We start from the raw sequence: 19,362 nt of genomic DNA on the forward strand, positions 1-19,362 counted from the left end.
TTCTGAAACTCTGCGTCCAGCAAAACGATTCCATTTTTCATAGCTGAATACAGGCACTTCTCCCATGCACACGCTGGGGAGCCTACAAGACAACCCTACCCACGGCACACACCAACAAACCCACTGATCACAAGCTGTCTTAGCCTCTCTCTCTGCCTGATCTACACTGAAGTAACAACGCATTCATAGTTTTCTAGGAAAATGGTCTAACTTTTCCAGGTAATTTTAGTGAGGTAAAAGAAATAACCAACTCTGGGTGCTCATTCTCTGGGGACAGTGACAGGACCCGAGGGAATAGCATGGAACTGGGACAGGGGAGGGTCAGGCTCGGGGTTAAGGAAAGGTTCTGCACCCAGAGGGTGGTCGGGCACTGGGACAGGCTCCCCAGGGAAATGATCATAGCACCAAGCCTGATGGATTTCAAGAAGGGTTTGGGCAATGCTCTCAGACAAATGGTTTAAGATTTAGGTAGTCCTAAGTGGGGCAAGGAGTTAGGCTTGATGATCCTCTTGAGTTCCTTTCAGCTTGGGATACTCTATGATTGATGAATTATTTTTGCAGTGGAAGACTTTACAGAGCAGTATCAACAAAAGCTACTGCAAGGTGCTGGCTGTTCCTGCACAAGTCAAACTGAAACAAAAACCTTGCCTTCCAGTGTGAGTGAGCAGAAGAGATGCTGAGTCCTGCTCTCCTGGTACCTTGGTGGACAGAAAATAAAAGGAGGAAGCAAAAGAAATTACCAAAGGTATGAGAGAGAAGCAGAGGTGCACTAACTGCTGAACACACGCTATTATCTTCATAGCAGCTTTGCAGAGATGGTATGCATGTACTATCTCAGGAGCTGCCTAATTTCTTGGCATCCTTCATATGCCTTTCTCAGTGCTCTGGCCCTCATGAGCTTCTTTACTCTTCCAAGAGACCTCGGACTCCAGGTTCTCAAGACCAAAACAAGATGTCCTCCCTGCTTTGTCCATTTCTTTCTCGATACTAATTCCCATGTTGTCATCTAATGCGCTAGTGCTTTCCAAGGAACCTAGCCAAAGACACTAATACATGATAAGAACAAAACGATTAGACTTAAAGCAAAGAAGAAATGATAAGAAAATGGGCTTAAACTTCCACAGTTGTTCAAGGAAATAAGAAGAGTTCAGTTGCTGTGAACAGGAGGACTATCAAGTGGAGCTTTGTATGGTTTGGAGGTACGTGTAAGTCAAGAGGGATAAGCGAGCACGACCTAGGCAGAGTTAATGCAATAGACGTGACTAAATTTATCACCATTGCTTATAATAGCGTCCAACGTTTTGCTCACGCGAGCACCAGAAGCTCAGAGGACACTGCTGCTCACCATAACTGAGGCCTATATGCTTGGTGGTCTCCTTGCAATAGTGACTGCTGAAGAATAACTTGAGAAGCAGCCTTCTGTGCTGCAGAAGAAAACGTAGCTGCTTCCTATAAACCACAGATAACTGAGGAGAGTTTGTGATCCAAGAACAAAAATTAAATAGTAGTTAAAAATAAACACATTGCAGCATTAAATACCTGTGATGCTTTCCTCTCCTGGCTAATTTCCTTCTCTGGCTCACCTGTGTGGGGTTATTCGCTATTCTTTATCTTGTTACAGTTGGAATTTCCTGTATGAGACACCCAGCAAGTAACGTAGTAACACATACTTGATACAGCAAGGTGTCAAAGCACCTTTACTAGTGCAGGAAACACATTTCCAAAACACAAAGAAAACAGCCAAGTGCACACACGCATGCAGGGAGATCTCTTACTCCCTACGTAGGGGAACTTTTTCTTTTTTAGTCTAAATGGAAATTGCTGCAGTAACTAAAGAGCCGTGGGGCTACAGGTCAAACACCACTGCTACTGAAGAAGTGCACGCAGGGGGCAGGCACTGCCCCTGTGAAATATTCTCACCAAGGATTTACATTGCTTGAGGAAGCGATGGGGCCAGATGACTGTGAAGGTGTCTTCCAACCTCAGTGACTCTATGACGACAGCAACACAAGTGACAGGCTTTGCCGATAGCGTGCAAGGCTGATTGGGGATGAAAACTTTGTGGCACAGGCCAGAGCCATGAACAGGCAGTACTGATGCTACTCTGCATTCCTTAATCGAGGAGCTTTACAAACCCTGGCTAAACCACATCCTTTGTCGTTATAACCCATAGCCCTGGATTATAACCCAGCGTTTTACAGACCGTTCCCTCTATAAATACCTGTTTCAGGTACCCCAGGATACACATAACCCCCAGGCTGGGTCAGCTCCTGCGAACCCACCCGACTGCGAGGCGCAGACACATCTCCCATTCCCCATCCCCAGCCGCTCCAGACGAGGCCCCCGCCACCCGCTGACCCCGTCAGGGACCGAGGGGGGGGGAGGGGGCAGTGCCCGGCCCCGGTCCCGGCGGCGCCTCACAAAGGCCGGGCCGGGCCGTGCCGGGCCGCTCCCCGCGCGCTGCCCTGAGGCGGCCCCAACGGCCGGGCCGGGCCGCGCGCCCAACGGCCGCCCCCGCCCCCGGCCGGCGCCCAACGGCCGCCCCGCGCCCAACGGCCGCCGCCCCGCGCACGCCGCCCCCGCGAGGGGCGGAGAGAAGCGCGGGCCCGGCCCGCCGGCGGCGCCCACCTCAAACACCACTTCTTCGTCGAACTCCGGTGTCATCCTTGCAGCGCCATGCCACCCCCCGCGGGCACGACGGGAAACCGAGTCCGCCCCGCCGCCCGCGGCACCTTCCCCGCCCGGCGGAGTGCGGGGGGGCGGGGACTACAACTCCCAGAAGGCGCCGCGAGCACCCGCTTCCTGCCTGCGGGGGGGGGGGGGCGAGGCCATACATGGAGGCGGGGGGCGTGGCTATGACTGGGTGTGGCCGCTTTGTGGGCGTGGCCTCGCGGGCGGGCCGGCAGGGGGCGCAGCGGGGGCCGTGTGCGGGCACGGAGGGGCGTGGCCACACGGAGGGGGCGTGGCCAGCAGGGGGCGTGGCCTCGCGGGGGGCGTGTCCCGGCGGCGCGGTGCCCGCTGCGGGCGTTATGCGGGAGCGGGCGCGGGGCCCACGGGCTCCTCGTGCCCCCGGCGGGGCGGGACCGCGCCATGAGCGCCGCCGGTGAGTGCGGGACGGGACGGGACGGGACGGGACGGGGCTGAGCCTCCCCGCCGCTGCCCTGGTGGTGGTGGTGGCGGGGAGGGTGGGCAGGAAGGGGCTCGGGGCAGCGAGTCAGTATTGCTTTAATATTTGCAATTACGATCTGCAGATATGAGTGACCTCAGGTTGATAACCAGGGCTCCTTGAAAGAGACTGTGCTACCTGAGGGAACTATGGCAGGGAGAGAAATGCCGAGTACAGCTTCAGTCATTGCCAGAAGTTGCAGAAGGTCCGCATTAACAGCCCAGCCTTAACTCCACTCTAGCTTGCCTTATGCCTATCTAAATGATACGGTGCTTTTTCAGTGTGTTGCTGCAATTCTTTTCTACTTCCTCTACAAAATCGTTTCAGTTAAATCTCAGTTCAGATTGGGGTGTTAGTTCTGTGACAGACTAAACTGTTCTTTCATAGCTGTTGCTTTCCTATACAAAAACGTGAATGTAAATCTGTGCTTCTTCATAACTCAGAAATGAAAGCACTTACTTAAAATGCTTGTAGCTAATTTACAGTCTTACTGTAGTGAGCAACCTGGGGGTCGACTTTACCTTTCAGCTATAGCTAATATTGCATTGGTTTCTCATGTACCACGTATCATTTATATAGGATGCTGATGAATGCACATTTACTTGTTTTCTGCCTGGAACTATTGTGCTGTCTTCAAGCAAAGGCTTTGCCTTTAAAAGGGAAAAACAAAAGCTCAGAGTTACAACTTTGACATTTATTATTTCTTGCCAAAGGAACAACCCTTCTATGAGAATCCATACGGATTATTTGGTGAGGGCAGAACATATAGCTCGGATTTGAAATGTGATTTGACAGCAGCAATGAGAACTATGTACTGCGTTTTAATGTCAAAAATGTAAATCAAGGGGGGAAACATTAGAGCAGGAACAGAATAAACAAAATCAATGTGACTTTTCCAATCAAACTTCGTTGCTTTCAAGCACTGAAGAAATGAGGCCTCGAGGGTTTAGTGCCCCTTTAACCCTCTGATATGTCAAGTCCTGTTAGAGTTACTTGGCGTTATCTCCACATGCGATCTTCAAAGGTTGTTTATTCATCCCTTCACTTACTCTAAAGTTATCCCCAACTTTCCTGTTTTATTTCAACAAGTTGCTGAACAACCTGCGATTTCGAAATTAATGTTTTCCTTTTGCAGTTTGTTTAGGATGTTTTCTAAAAATGTAGTGGCTGGAAACCATCATCTTCCCTTGTATTTTAAAAACTACACGTGTGATCTTCCGGGATGTCGTGACTCACTCCTCTTTCTGTTTGCTTTTTAACATTGTGGCACCTGAAAAAATCAGAGCCTCTGCATAATAAAACAAACAATTTTTCGCGGGAAGTAAATCAGTGCACTCGGAATACTTTTTTGAGGTGTGTATCTAATGAAACCTTTCTGTAACTGACAACAAAGTAGTTGAACTGAAGTGTCTTGCTGTCAGTTGTGGAAATTTAGGCTTTTAGAGAACTCATGCTTTAGAATACTCTGTTTCTCTGGCAGTGTGCTCACTGCCATCACGGTCATCTCTGAATGTGTCCTGAGCACATAGCAATAATTATCTCTCCCTGAAAGGTCTCTAAAAGCCTGACCCCTCGTATACATACGGTAAGATAGGAGTATGTGTATGGTCAGCCACTACAGCGTGGCTGTGCCGTTAAATTCACGGCTTGGCTTACCCCCATAGTCACTTGATTGGGTACCTGTACCCCAAATTTAGGCCTAGCTGCTGTAAAAATCTTTCATCACCCTGATTGATCGTTTCACTGACTTCCTACAGTTTCGTGGTTCAAAAAAAAAGAATTGCCTTAGGGCGGGTTGCGGGGCCCCAAGAGGGATGGCCTCATGGGAGACCAGAGCCCGTCCCATGGAGGACTCGGGGTCCCAGGAGCGAGGCCTCTGTGCGTGGGGAGCTCACAAAGCACAGTATCCAGCTGTGGCTGCACGACAGCCTGTGCTGCTCCACAGGCTTCTGTATTCATTCAGTAGCCTGTTAGGTTGGTGTAAAGGAGGGCCAGGATGATCGATCCTAGACCACAGACTCGTGTTCTGGCAGCAGGAACCTGTTGTCCCCGTTTTCTTGGCCAGGTGCAGGTGAACATCATTTTTTTCTTGTTCTTTTGCTGTTCCCAAATGTGGAAGTTGTTTAAAAATGTGGGCATAAACACAACCTGGGAAAACGTTCCCTAAGCAGTAGGTTTACAGCAGAAGAGGCAGTGATATTTGAGGTTTTTTGGCACAGTTCAACTTCATACAGCTTCTTTCCCCCTCTCCTTTTTCTTCGTATAAATGCTGGGTGGGCATGATAGCACGGTGTCAAAATCCGAGGAGAAGATTTATTGCTGTTTCATAACAGTTCTTCAGGGCTGCATTGTCTTGCTGGCTTTCCTGTTCATTCCTGGTGTTGCGTAGAACAGACACAAGCATTTTTACGTGAGGCCCTCAGTTGCCAAACCCTATCATCTGAGGAACAGAAACAGGCGCAAAGGCCAAGGCTCTGAGAGCTCGAGCTGCTCCAGGGTGTTCCCATCCTCCTGCAAGGCACAGTGAAGGTAGGACGGGAACACGTGTTCAGCCAGGCAAGGCTGAGGGGCACGGAGAGACTCAGCAGGATGGGAATGGGTGTAACTTCTTCCTCAGCACGCTGCAGGAGATAATTCGCCCCAGGGAGAAGCGTCCAGCCTGTGCTGTGACCTGCAGATGGACAAAGAGGGAGTGTGTGCATCAGCCTACAGCGCTACTGGCTAGTTATTGTTAGAAAAATAATGCCCCTTTTAATCCTTTTTTTTTTTTAACGTTGTGTGTTTTGGTATTTTCAAGCATCATCCTTGTTTGTTTTGTTTTCCTCCAGCACTGGACCTAGTGTTGGCTGTTTACTGATAAGCAATAGATTTCCTGTTGGTGAGGCAGGTTTGTTACTCACTTTATTTATGGATTTCTTCCTTTTCCTAGTCAAGCAAGCCAGAGGATATCTCTGCTCGCTTCCGTGACTCCTAAACATTTAATCCATTTATTCAAATATAACTTTGTGTTTTGTAAGAAAGCATTTGGTTTTCTCACTGGTAGCCCTGCATGCTAGTCTGGATGCAGGGGTCCTCTAAGCAATGGGGTAAGATTGGAGAGAGGTGGAGGGGAAGTGACAGTGATTCTCTGTTCCCTCAGTAACTACCACAAACTGGCGAATCCAATGTTCAGCCCAGAATTTCCTCTGAAATTGCTACACTTCTCAGAAAGTGAGTTTAGCTTGATTGTAAGCACTGCTGACACCACAACTACCCTAGGCAAGGTGTTCCTGTAGTTAATTATCCTTGGGGTTTAATGGTCACTTCCAACTCTTCTTTCTAGTTTGGCTGTGGGGTCTCTGCATGTCTTTGTTTCCTGGTTGAAGAGCCATCTATAATCATTAAACTCTCACATGTACATGAATATATATTCTATCACCATCTCACTTCTTAATTTTTTGGCTAAATTAAGCAGGATGAGCTTTCCTGGGTCTTGAGGTGCGGGTTTTATACTTTAGATACTTATAGTTATTTCTTGAATTCATCCCAAGTTCTCCTGTAAGAATGCCAGAAGTGACACAGCATGCCACTCGCAGTCTGGCAGTTGCTGCATACACAAATATTTTCAATGCCTGTAATTTTTTTTTAACGTTTATCTCCTTGTAATCTGGAGGATTATTTACCACCGTAGCTGCAGACCTACATGTAGCTCATACAAAACAGGGATCGACAATGATTTATTTCCAAATTCTCTTCAGTTTCAGCTCTGTTGATTACAACCAACAGCCTCTGTTCTTAGGTGAACAGTTCCATGTGGTACCAGGAAAAACCCTGTCATCCAAATAAGTCACCACACTGGGCTTTTGTTGTATAGTGTTTCCTTGATTATGTTTGATTATTGTTTTTCACCAAAAAGGCTTGCTTTCACTTGTCACTTTAACAAAAAGTCATTCTCTCATGACTTCCAGTCATTCTTTACACCTTTATATATATAAGTAGTTGCCTCCTACTTAGTTTTCTGTCTTTTAAGGATGGAAAAAATGTCCCTTTTAAAGCACTGCACTATGTCAAAATGGTTTGGATTCTCATACTGTGAATTAAATTAGTTGATAATCAACAGAACTTCATTTACCAATTTCTAATCTAATACACTTTTACCCTCGCCTAGCTACTGTTATTTTTCTGTTTGTTTGTTTAGAAATTCATCACTTGTGTTTTTCAGAAACTCGAATATGTTTTGTTGAGGAAAATTATTGGTGTGCATTCTCTTCCTGGATTCTTTACTTTCTTGTCATAAAAGTATTTTGAAAGGGCTTCTCATTCAGCTGTCTCCTGCAGATCTGTTTTGGTATTGAGACTGTCACGTGCCTGTTAATACATTAACCCCTACCCATTTTAGATGCAACTGGCAGTCATGTTAAAGCAGATAGTGGGGTCTTTGTTACACCATGCAATTTGTCTGTCTCTTCTGCCTGCTCCAATGGCTTTTAACATCGAAGTCATTTGAAAAATTCTAGTAGGCTTCAGAAATGTTACTAAATCACACTTCTTATCAGGTGTTAATTTTACTGGCTCTACTCGTTACCAGGTTTCCAATATTGGCATATAAACAACGGGTTTGTTTTCTTTGCATCCGTTTACATGTTAATGTTTTAGTTTTGAATCTCACGGTCAGGTAATAGTAGTACACCGTACCTTCTCGGTGTCTTCCCGAATGTACACTATTTGAAAGCCCTGCAGGCTATTGCTATCTGAAATATTAGGCAGTTCCACGGCAGAGAAGGAATCTTCTGAGGCTGGCAGACTTTGGCTTATGGAGTGGGACAACTAATCCATGGGATATCACTTACCTAGCCAGTGTTTAATCTCCTGGATCTTCTGCAATCTGCTTCTCTCATTTGGGGATCAGGAAGGCTTCCCAGGCAGACTGCCTCTCTCCTGTTTTCAGGGAGCTTTAACAATTTAATGAATATTACTGAGCACGGCCCAGGACTACCACAGTGCTGTGTTCTGTGACAAACGGGTCATCCTGTCGGGTCATCTCTTTTTACTGCAGAAAGCAGGGTCCTCTATTGCCATCATTTTATTCCCACCTGAATGGGCAGTTGCGGTGTCTGAAAGCAACGTACAAGAAGTCTGTCTGTCTTCAGGATCAGTGGTTGCCCATCCAAAGGGTTAATTTTTTCCCCTGGCTTGCAGTTCACTGTATGGGAAATACCTGTTTTTGGAGAGGAAATCGAAGGTGGTACATCCTTTGCAGTAACTGATAGTTGGGTCACTGCTGGCCGTCATCTTTGGCTACCTAGAGCCATACCTTTGAAAAGAAAACCTGCACTCCCTCCTGCAAAACAGCTCAAAAATTGTCTCTGCCATCACGTTTACCTCTTTGCTAATAGACGTGCAGCAAGGGCAGCTGTTCTAAGCCTAAGCAGAATCAGTCTGGATACCATTTAATGATTCATGTCCTAGAAAAACATCGTTTTCCTGTTTCTATAGTGGAGACATTGTTTCTGGCTGTCCGCTTAGAGCAGTGGCTTAGTGTTTGGGAAATGCTTGCATCTGAATGCATCTGCCTTTTTTTTTTTTTTTTTAAGTTATCTAGACAAGACAAACAGAAAACAGAAAAAAATCCCCAAGACTGAAACGTTATTCTTATGTTTCTAGGCTAGGAATTTGGATAGAGTCACACATCTGTAATAATAATTCACCATGCCTAAAGTTGAAAGGAGCATTTTATCAATGGCTTAACCAATCCCTTTGCGTGTGTTACATCAATTATCACGTTTTCTTGAGATTTTTATATAACACATTTACAACTTCCTGAAAGTATTTTAAAATATTGTTCAAAACACAGCAAATAAATACAGAGGTAGTACATTTAAAAAAACTAGAATGAGAAACTTGTTTGCTATATAAGTCAGCTTTCATATGTCAAAATCCCTCTGAGCATGTAGAAATTATTATCCAGGATATGCACTGGTCATAAATTATCTGCTGCAACATGAAAATGCTTCAGGCATATCTTGGAAAAAAAAAAAAAAAAAAAAAGAGTGGGATCAGAGCACAATAGTCTCCAAGTTCCTCTTGTGCTCCTTTTCCTGCCCTCTACTCTCTCTGGGCTTCGTCATCCACTACAGTCAAGTGGGTCATAAGTCAGAGCAGTGGTGGCTGTTTCTAGGTCACAGTAGCATGCTGGGAAGAGTAATTTTATAAGATGCACAGAAATAACGTTTTACTCATTCAGTAAGTCAGGAAAACACTGACTTGCTGCAAATTGTTGCACTAATTTTACACCACGGGCTCATTTTGCCTAACGGGTGGTGTTGACATATGCTAGTTTTACAGATGGTATGGCAATCCATCTACATATCTAAATAGTGTTTGAAAAGAAGAGGAAGAGAAAGGGGATTTTTAGGTTACACATTTCCAGAGGTGGTAGGGGAAGGGACTGAACTGTCCTGGTAGTTCGCCTGGCTCTTCACGGCTTATTGTACACTAGACACTTAACACATTTGCAACAGTTTTAAAAGGTATTACTATAGTGCAAACTTCAAAATCAGGCTAATCTGTTCTGTTTTCATTAGCATCGTTCTTCAGTATCTGAGCAGGGATATGCATTCTCATAAAGTTAAACTGTTTGTCAACAAACAGTTGAAAACCCTTGTTGAGAACAGTTAAGAAACCCTTGAAGATTTCTCATCCCCTTGATTGCGCCTGTTAAAAAGAAGAAAAGCAAGAAAAGCAACTAGTTAAAAAAAAAAAAAAAAAGCTAGGGAAAGGAGGCGTGCTTTTAAGAGAAAAATATGTACATATACACACCAATGTCCTGTAGGGCACATGATTTAAATGTTATGAGACTTCTAATAATACTGTGATGCAGGTGAAGTTGTTCTGTGGGCAGATGGTGACTAACGTTCTTTGTTTTCCATCCTTCCTAGAAATTAAGAAGCCGCCTGTGGCCCCCAAACCAAAATTTGTGGTAGGACACAAGGCGACACCTCCACCTGTTGCACCGAAGCCTGATGTTGTACTTTCTGGTGTTATTCAAGCAGCAAAGAAAACTAAGCCAGCGATTGCACCAAAACCGAAGGTTCTCAAGAGCTCATCTATTCCAGAAGTTAAGCCTCCATCCTCTACAAGGAAAAGCACCAAAAGCTTTGAGGAACACAGAGGAGATTCTTCTCAAACACTAGACCACTTGAACTCTAAAAATGAAGCCTCGGAAGGGAATACAGATAACACAGCATACATTCTACCGGTATCATCTTGCAAATTTGAATGCCTTCATAAGCTTGGAAACGGGGAGAACACTTGTAAAACTCAGATCATTCTTGAGCACTTTGAAAACTTAGAGAACATCAAAGTAGGTGAAAAAACTGTGCTAGCTCTGGGGGATAGTCCCAATGAAAAATTGGCAAATAGAAATCAGGTAGTTCTGAAAGCCAGCATTTTGGAAGAGAAGCTTAAAGACGTTCTAACTCATGGTGTATTCCCCAACAGCAGTCCTGTGAGGCACAGGTGTGCAGACAAACTTGACAAAAGGGATGGCAACAGCTCCAGGGATGATGTTAAAATAGAGTTCATGGAACTTGTACAGTCTTCACCTTCTTCTGAAGTAGCTAATGGGAGGCAACAAAATATTAACATTAAGCACACTGTTGAAGAGCTTCAGATGTCTGAAACTTGTCCTAGTTTGAATGAAAACCATCACAGTTGCTCCTGCCCATTGGACCAGGAAAACCTGGAAAATGAACATTTAAGTAGCAATAGTACATTTTCAGGTGAAATGGGAATGAAAATAGACACTGATAAAGCTTCCTCTGAAACGTGTTCAGTCCTGTGCTCAAAAACGCTCCCTATTCCTAAGCCAAGAAAGCCACGTGCTGCATGTCTAGTTCGGCAGGATGGCATAGACGCGATAGGAGAAGGAACAAAGGAACCATCTAATTCAGAGAATGATCCCATTGGGTCTGCTGAACAAAGCCTTAAAAAGCCAGCAAAAATTAATGTCCTTGGTCAGAGTGTTTGTTACAACAATGATACAGAAGTGCTTCATCCTGAAAAATCTGAGATAAATCAAAGCGTTGCAGAGAAAATGCATCCAGTGAAGGAACCTGCTGATACTGAAGAGTCAACACTGCAAAGTCTTTTGCCTCAGTTATCTCACAAAACTTGTGATTTGGTGGAAAATGTTGAATGTTCTTTAGATACAGACCATGACTTAGGTAACTCCATGGATAAGATGAAAGATGATGCTAGTATGCTAGACGCAGTGGACAAAAGGACTAGTTTTATCAGGTGTGATACTTTGTCCATGAGTTTGCCAAAGCAAATCAAACTAACTGGCAGTCAGCACTCACCTACTTCTAATAGTCTTCATGTTTCCCTACAAAAAGTGGAAGATAAAGAAGTGAAAATAAAGGATGAAAGTTCTCCAAAAGTCATTCCTAAGAAACCACAGCGGCACAGCCTACCAGCTGCAGGACTGCTGAAGAAAGCTGCATCAGCAGAGCTTGTGGAGAAAAGTTCTTATGCCTCCAGTGAAGACAAATCGAAAAGCCTTCTGGAAGGATCTCACTTCACACACACTCCAGTCAAGGAGCAAGGTGCATTGTCATCCTGTGACATGCCTAAACGATCCTCTGAGAAACCTGTCTGGAAGTTACCTCATCCTATTCTTCCGTTTTCAGGAAATTCTGAGTCATTAAAAACTGCTAGTGTTGCTCCCAGCTTCAACCACTTGACGGTTGTGACAAAGCCTCGGGCCAAATCTCTCTCTTCTGTGGACATGGACAGGACAGACAAACCTTGCAAAGACCCGCAGAAGAAAAATAGTTTTAAAAAGTTTCTCAACATGAAGCTGTCGGTTTGCTTAATGAAAAGTGACTTCCAAAAATTTCTGTCCAAAGGCAGCCAGTCAATGGACAGTTCTGTCACTAACCTTTCCACTGGAGAAGGGTGTGGGAGTGGTAACAGCCGGCATATGGCATCTGCAGGCAGTGAAAGGAAAGCTAAATCTGCCAAGGCACATTCTATGGAAATAAGTAGTCCAGCAATGCAGAAGAAGAGGCAGAGAAACAGAAGCCAGCCTGAGATGCGAAATACCCAGAGGCTGGAGTCTTTAGATGGGCATGCAGTGTCGGGAGAGATTTTGTCCCAAATGCATTTGAATTCTGTAACCAGCAGTTGTGCTCCAGAATATGAGAACGTGCGTCACTACGAGGAAATACCGGAGTATGAGAACTTGCCTTTTGCTATGGGTGCTGGTAAAAATCTCTGTTTGGAATGGCAGAATTCCAGCAGTGTGGAAGACCAGAGCCCTAGCTTGTATGAGGTGGAGGAGACTTTTCAAGCTGCAAGCAGGCGTGTGAGACACGGCAGGTAACATACAGCGGAAAGGGAGGCTAAACATCTCACTTGCAGCTCTGGTGGTTGTGAACACATTTGGGGGATGAGCTGAGAGGCTGTCCCCCTTTCATTAAGTGTCAGCAGAACGGTCATTATTGTATATCTCTGCGTTTGCTTTTGAAGTGCTGAAAACTGCACTTGGTCAAGAGAGTCAAGAGGAAAAATAAGCTACTTATTCCTCATTCGTGATCAAAATTCGGGAAGTGCACGTGTGTGTTTTACCAATTTAAATTAAAGCAATTAGATACAGTCATGTTTTTGTATTCAAGAATACTTAAATAAGGAGGAATGAACCTTACCTCAGTCTCAGGATCAACTTGAAAAAATGTCCATAGAGTGCACAGTTGCTAGGTTTGTAGGAGAAATAAATATATTTTTAGATCAGCTGATACAGCTGGAAAAAGCAGACAAGCTTTTGGGTATGCAAATTCTTCATCGTGTCTTGAAAGTTTTTCTGGTATAAGAAAAGATACTGCTTCTCCATGAACACACTGAGTATTCTGTATCTTCCTGTGCCAACAGGTGCAATAAGATTAGTGGAACTGCATGAGTCCTGCCTGACCCATACAAAACATTTCGGAAAGACAGGGGTTTGTGACACGGTAGGGGAAAGGAAGCGCTCGCTGCAGGGCAGGGAGCAAACGGCTGTTACACTGTCCAGGGAGGTGGTGGAGGTTGATAGATAGTATCCTCAGATTCAGAAAGGAATTGCACCAATTCACAGAGATGTCCCAAACAGATGCTAAATGGAATAGGCAGGTGCAGACCTCGTAACATCTGTAGTGATGTGATTGTGGATGCTGGCAGGAGGAATGGGCCACAGGGAGGGGCAGGCTAATATGTTCTCCTGAAATAGCATTTCCTACTGTGTCTATCGGAGTATTGTAATGGGTGAAGCATTGTTTTGACCCTACTTGGTATTACTTAACTAATTAAATTCAGCTAATCAGTTGGTCTTGCAGAACCTTAAGCGTTGTCTCAAACCAGTGTTAAGGATTTAAACAAAATACCCAACTTGTGTATTTCATAGTCCCCAGCAAGCTTCTTTACACTCTTGAGAGTATTTGCATATTGATGAGAACAAATGAGATAGAAATCTCCCATTAAAAAAAAAAGTTATGTGTGTTTATAAGCTAAGCTTCATTTTGGATGCGTGAGCAGCAAATGCATGCTCCAAGGAGTCTTTCTATTCTCTAGGGGAGCGTGTTCTCTTATAGAGGTGGAGTTACATTTTAAGTGGCATCCTTTGTTAGTAATTGTTTACAGAGTTGATATTCTTAACTTTGGACTGTTTGATGGAAAGCATTAAACTTTATTGTGGGAAGTAGGATTTCTATTTATGGGTTTGGTATTGGTATACATGTATTTGCTTATATGCTTGTTGAGTATCTTTCTTGCTTACAATAGGGTGCTTCTTGTTCTCATCATGGAATTCTTTAAGTGCCATGAATTCCAGACTGAGTGTATCCTTTTTGTTTAAACCTAATTTCTGGGTATCTTTTGGGGCTGTTGACTCCATTCTTTCGGTATTTCCTTGCTTTGGTTTACCGAAGAAGTGTGAGTCCAAACCTAAAGAAGGATATATTTTATGTATGTTTGATTATTTAGGAAGAGGAACATTTTGCTGAATAAAGTGCAGTAGGCATGAGACTGCAGTGGCTGCTTAGTTTTCTCACCTGGCTGAGTGTATGAGATTTATGGTTATTCCCTCTCTACAGCATCCCTCCTCAGTACCAACAGTGAGTTAAGGGTTTAAGTGATCTCTTGTACCCTGGCACATCTGCACCTGTAGTGCTCCCTAAGCTGGGTGGTCCTGGCAGAACTGGGTTTGTGTTGTGTTTTTCTTTAAAAAGCACACATAGAAAAACATAACCAGAACACTTCATCTCAGTGTTTATGTTAAACTACTATAGAGTCCCAGTCAGAAACTACCGTAGGAAGTTATTTACATATGAAATTACTTCAGTAGGTCTCACGGAACAAAGAAATCCCAAGAAGAAGAAGGAGACACGGGGGGCAGTGGTCTCCTGAGACAGACCAGCTGGGTCTGGAGGAGCAGGTGTAAGGGCTGGTGTTGGCCCTGCATGGAAGGTGCCAGGGTCCTAGCCCAGCCGGAGCCAAGCAGGCAGCTTCTCTGGTTTTCCCATCCGTTGTTTTCCTAGCTCCTTTTGTAGCCTCTTTATCAATGCCATCTTCCCTTTTCTGCATAGCTCTTTAAGAAACTTCTGGCGTTCCCTGTGCCAAGTGGTATTATAAAACTGGTTAGAGAAACATGCCATGTTATTGTAATAATTACTGCTAGCATTTTCCCCAGCCTGTCAGAACATGTGCTTACCTCTTTTTCATAAATCATGGCACATAAAACTTCTGTGAGGCACTGCTAATGGGTGTCAAAGCAGGTTATCTTATGATAAAAGACAGGGTATAAATGAGATTTTTCTTCTGAGAAGTTCATAGACTGATTGCCTACACGTCTAGTCACAATAATAGCGTATGTGCAGTATATCGATCCTGAACACAGGGTTCGCATTACTAGAAGAGTTCAGTAGCATCTCCCCAGTGTTACATTTCTTTGTGGAGGAAGATGCAAAATCTCCATAATGTATCCAGTGCTCCAGTGGCTACTGAGAAGCTTTCCCTGATCCTATCTGGTAAAACCAGTAGGCTTTAATGGAGAATGTTAATAGCTTCTGATGTGCTTAGCCTAAATGTGTATGTTTTATTAAATTCAGATAATTTTTATTTGCTTCGGCCTTCCCACAGGAATTTAAATCTAGAATGGCGGGCCTGGATAATTAATGGTTTGGGTACCGGTTGTCACTAACCACTTGATTTTTGAGTTATTTGATGTCAGCTTCCCTTCTGCTGATGTGGGGCTTGACTTTAGAAGGAGGGGAGTGAGTGTCCTGGTGTGGGCTGTGAACCACACAGTGGGGACAGAGCCTGCCAGTGGGAGGCTGGGGGCTCGTGTTGATTATCAACACGATTATCAGCACGTCACCTGAATATACTGAATAAAGACAGTAATGACAGAACCTTGATAGCAGATTAATCCGTGTTTTGTTTTCACTGTAGAAAAAAGTCTCTTAAACCGTTTTTAAGGATTGTTTATTTTACCCTAGTCTACCTGTTTGACTACCAAATTAAAATGAATAATGAAAGTGCATGCATTGTTATGAGGAATCTGCAAACAAAGGGAGCAAAGAGTAGATGCTGTGGGATAAAAAAATGTACAGATAAATGTAAAGTAAGTTTTAAATATCACTAGCTACTTGCAGGTAACAACAAGGAAAACAGCTTTTTTTTAGGGTTTTACTTTTGAGAAACTAATAGTCCAGGCCTGAAATCTGAGGAGAAAAGTACATGCTGCTGGTACCAACACAGCAATTCTTTTTAATATTATCAGAAACCAGCAGATCAAAATGTTACTGTTTTGACGTAACGTGATTTTTAGAACCTACCAGTAAAAGAGAATTATTTATACGTTATCCTTCTATTCTTAATAACTTTTTTTTTTTTTAAGAAGATGACAAGATCTTCATTATAACCAAAAGTAAACTTGAGTGTACTTGAGTGTCTGGAGGAAAAGCAAAAATTATTTGGAACATATGTCATGCTACAGAAAACAGTAACTTGAACTTCTCTGGATCTCATGGACTTCCTTTTTGCATTTTTTTGTATTGTTTGAGGCAGGAGAATTGTTCTTCAGGTTCCTCCACCCTTCAGGAATAGCATACTGTATTTACCGGCTACTTTTATTGCTGTTCCTTCAAGGTTTTGCAAGTGTACATGATTACTAATTGATTTGGATGAAATTTATAGCTGTGTCATCATCATTGTATTTCCTGCTAGGATTTTCCTTTTGAAAAGGTTGGAGGATGGGGAGTGCCATGTGACAACAATGCTTTGAGATCTTCATGTTGCTTTCATTATAGGCTACTTCCTATTTTCCCCCATCTGTGCAAATTTAGTTTAGTCCATTGATTTTCCAGAAGTGAACACCCCAGTGCAAAATGTAAATTTAATTACCAGGACTAAATTCTGATTCAGCAACTGAGTCCTCAAGAGGTCAATTGTGTCTCCATGAAAGCCTTCCTGGAATAGTGAATTTAGTACTGAAATATGTGTGATTAAGCGCTTGGCTTTGATAGGTATTCCTCTTTGATGTACTGAACTTCATCAGGGTTGAGGCATGCTTCTTACGAGCAGTGTTACACCAGATAAATGTGGTACTGTTTAGTCATTGGCTATGTTAGTGATTTTTTTTTTTTTGAGGGAGGTGGGGGATTTTTTTTTTAGGAGGGGGTGGTGGTGGGTTGTGAAGACAACTTCAAGGTTCCTGTTCAGAAACATTTTAAGAGAAATATTAAATTGACAAAATACTGCAGTGTCTCAATAACATCTAAAAACATTTTTTGAGCACGCTAAGATTTGAATGCTTGAAATACATTTTAGGTATTGAAGGCATTTTGTTTGTATTTTTGTGTTTAAAGAAAAACTATGGTAACATTGGTAAAAATACCAGTGTTCAGACCCGAACACTTTAGGAAGGATTTGGGTGTATCTGGATGCTGGGACCTTCTCACTGTGGCTGTACACCACTCTGAGACCATCTGCTCTTTCCAGAGGGTCAGCTCAAATCACTGTCTATGGGCCTGGAAATACTTTATTTCGTATTGTTGAGTTAATTATTTTATAATGCTAGGGTAGTGCAATGAAAGTGCATGACAGACTTGCAGTGAATTTTTTGCTTAAGAAAACATGTAGGGTGTGTTGTCTTTTTCTTTCTTTTCTTGCAGGAATCTTTATGCAAGTCTTTGTCTCCGTGGCCTGATTTTCCAATAGCAGGAGCAATTTTCCCTAGTATTGGGGTGCTTTTGAGTCACACAGGTTTATAATTTAGTCTGCTATACAACCTGAAATAATTTCACATATTACAAGAAGAAGATACATACTCTAGGAAAATAATTGAATCTTGCAACACTCTGGGAGAAGTATACCAAGCTGTTGTCTTTTTTCTTTTTAACCGGAAAAAAATAGGAAGTTATTTTATTTATTTATTTATTTTGACACATGCTCATGCAAACATGTTTGAAATGTGCTAGTTTCATTTGGTTGGACATTGGAAAAGATTCTGAGGTCCAGTGCTTTCTTGTCACCTCCAAGGGAGGGAAATGAATTGGAAAACTACATATTTCCAAAACCAAGTCCATCATTCTAGCATACAATCCTGTTTTGAAAATGTTAGGAAAGCCTTATGAAATGAAAACAATTGTGAAGATCTCCAAAGTTGTCATGAAATAGAATTTCTGTCTTCTGAGTGGCTTTGATTTATCCTTCATCTTCTTTTGAAGGGCTCTTGGTCGATAGAAAGAAATGGTGAAGCAAGTTGTCCTAGGTATGGTGCATGGCAGTTTTTTTTTCTAGAATTAGAAAAGCAGTAGTAAAAGATTTCTAATGTATCAAAGTTTATAGGTGCTACCTAAAAATAGATGTGGTTGAAGTTCTGGATGTGTTTGTGTGCCTGAGGGGAGAGCGCTGGCGGTGGCAGCCGAGACAAGGCTGGCCTGGTGGGGGACACTCACTGGGTGTTGGGTGAATCCCTCTGCTGCTTCCAGAAAGGCTTTGTGTGGCTCCTCGTGTCACTGTTTTGTATGGTCTAGCAAGTTATGGCATATTATGCTCAGAGCACATGCCATCCGTATGCGTTAAAAGAGCCATTTGGAGCGTAAATGCATTATCTGTTCTGAAGTACATGATAAAGTGTGTTATCGTTCATTTCCCACCAAAGAAGTGCAAGCTGCAGAAGGCAAAAATGTCATAGCTGTGCTGTTCCCATCGATCCCTGGTACAATACAAGGATGTCCTCATCCTTCCTCCCGGTGACGTTGTGCCAGGCGAGGCGGCGCAGCGAGGTGTCGGGAGGAGACCGGGGCCTCGCAGGGCACGCAGCCGCCTCCTTTGGCCTGCGCCCTCTCCTGTGGGTACGGGAGCTCAGTGTCACCTCATTTTCACAATCTCTAAGGGTTTCTTCTTTTGTTCCATGTTTGCTTTTTCCTGATTTCAGCATTCTTTCTACATATTTCCTGTTCCTCCAGGAGAGGGAAGCTAACTCGGCGTGTTTGTCACCTAATGCTGGCCTTGCTCCCAGCCTCCAGCTTGGGCCTCCCTGTCCCCCCCTTGCCGTTGACGCTACACGCTGCAGGTTCCTGATGTGTAACATAAGAGAGTATCTCAGATGGAAATTGATGAAAGACCCATTTATGTGCTCAACAACAGCCTTTTCCTGTGGGTTATTTTCAGCATTGGCTCAGGAAATGTGTTTGTGAAGCTCCTTAGTACTCTGTTTTGTGTGGTGGTATTTTAACTGCAGCAAGGACTAATTTAACCGTACATGTAAAACAGTAGGGGGTTTTGGCATAAAATAAGTGTTGGGAGAGAAAAGAGTCAAAATATTAACTTCAGTTTTTATTTAAATGCCAACAGTGATATTATTATGCATGATTTACCCCACATTCACATTTGTTCCAATGAAAGTAGTTTTAATGAGTAGACTTACAGAACCGTATGCAGCTATGTTGTCTCAGTGCCCTAGACATTGAGGTTAAGGAGTTTAGGTTAAGGAATGCAGGTTTGTTTTTAGATACTAGAATCCAAGAAATTTCTTTTAAAAACTTAAAGTTTACACAAGTTTAAATTTTCCTTGAGATGATTGTCTTTGTGCTTATGTGAAACTGTTTCACCCAATCAAGCAGAAGTGGACAAAAAAAACAACTCCCATTTATGTGGATAAACAAAAGGAATTTTAT

The 19,362-nt window shown here is 43.4% G+C and overlaps 2 protein-coding genes across 6 annotated transcripts in view; one reads left to right on the top strand and one right to left on the bottom strand.

Moving 5' to 3' along the window:
• The window catches only part of VEZT (vezatin, adherens junctions transmembrane protein), a 57,903-nt gene extending 55,073 nt beyond the window's left edge, over positions 1 to 2,830 (bottom strand). For all 5 annotated transcript variants that reach the window (XM_038167915.2, XM_038167858.2, XM_038167783.2 and 2 more), the window contains exon 1: positions 2,629 to 2,830. Coding sequence is in view for 4 of the 5 variants with exons in the window: in XM_038167858.2 (XP_038023786.2) it covers positions 2,629 to 2,664 (36 nt within the window). In the remaining variant the exon portion in view is untranslated. The remainder of the gene's footprint in view (positions 1 to 2,628) is intronic.
• Positions 2,831 to 2,954: 124 nt separating this feature from the next.
• The window catches only part of FGD6 (FYVE, RhoGEF and PH domain containing 6), a 69,944-nt gene continuing 53,536 nt past the window's right edge, over positions 2,955 to 19,362 (top strand). Inside the window, exons 1-2 of the mRNA XM_027452188.3 lie at positions 2,955 to 3,103; positions 10,084 to 12,526. Coding sequence (XP_027307989.1) covers positions 3,091 to 3,103; positions 10,084 to 12,526 — 2,456 coding nt within the window. The 5' untranslated portion in view covers positions 2,955 to 3,090. The remainder of the gene's footprint in view (positions 3,104 to 10,083; positions 12,527 to 19,362) is intronic.

The sequence above is a fragment of the Anas platyrhynchos genome, chromosome 1 (genome assembly GCF_047663525.1).
Source record: "Anas platyrhynchos isolate ZD024472 breed Pekin duck chromosome 1, IASCAAS_PekinDuck_T2T, whole genome shotgun sequence".
Lineage (NCBI taxonomy): Eukaryota > Metazoa > Chordata > Aves > Anseriformes > Anatidae > Anas > Anas platyrhynchos.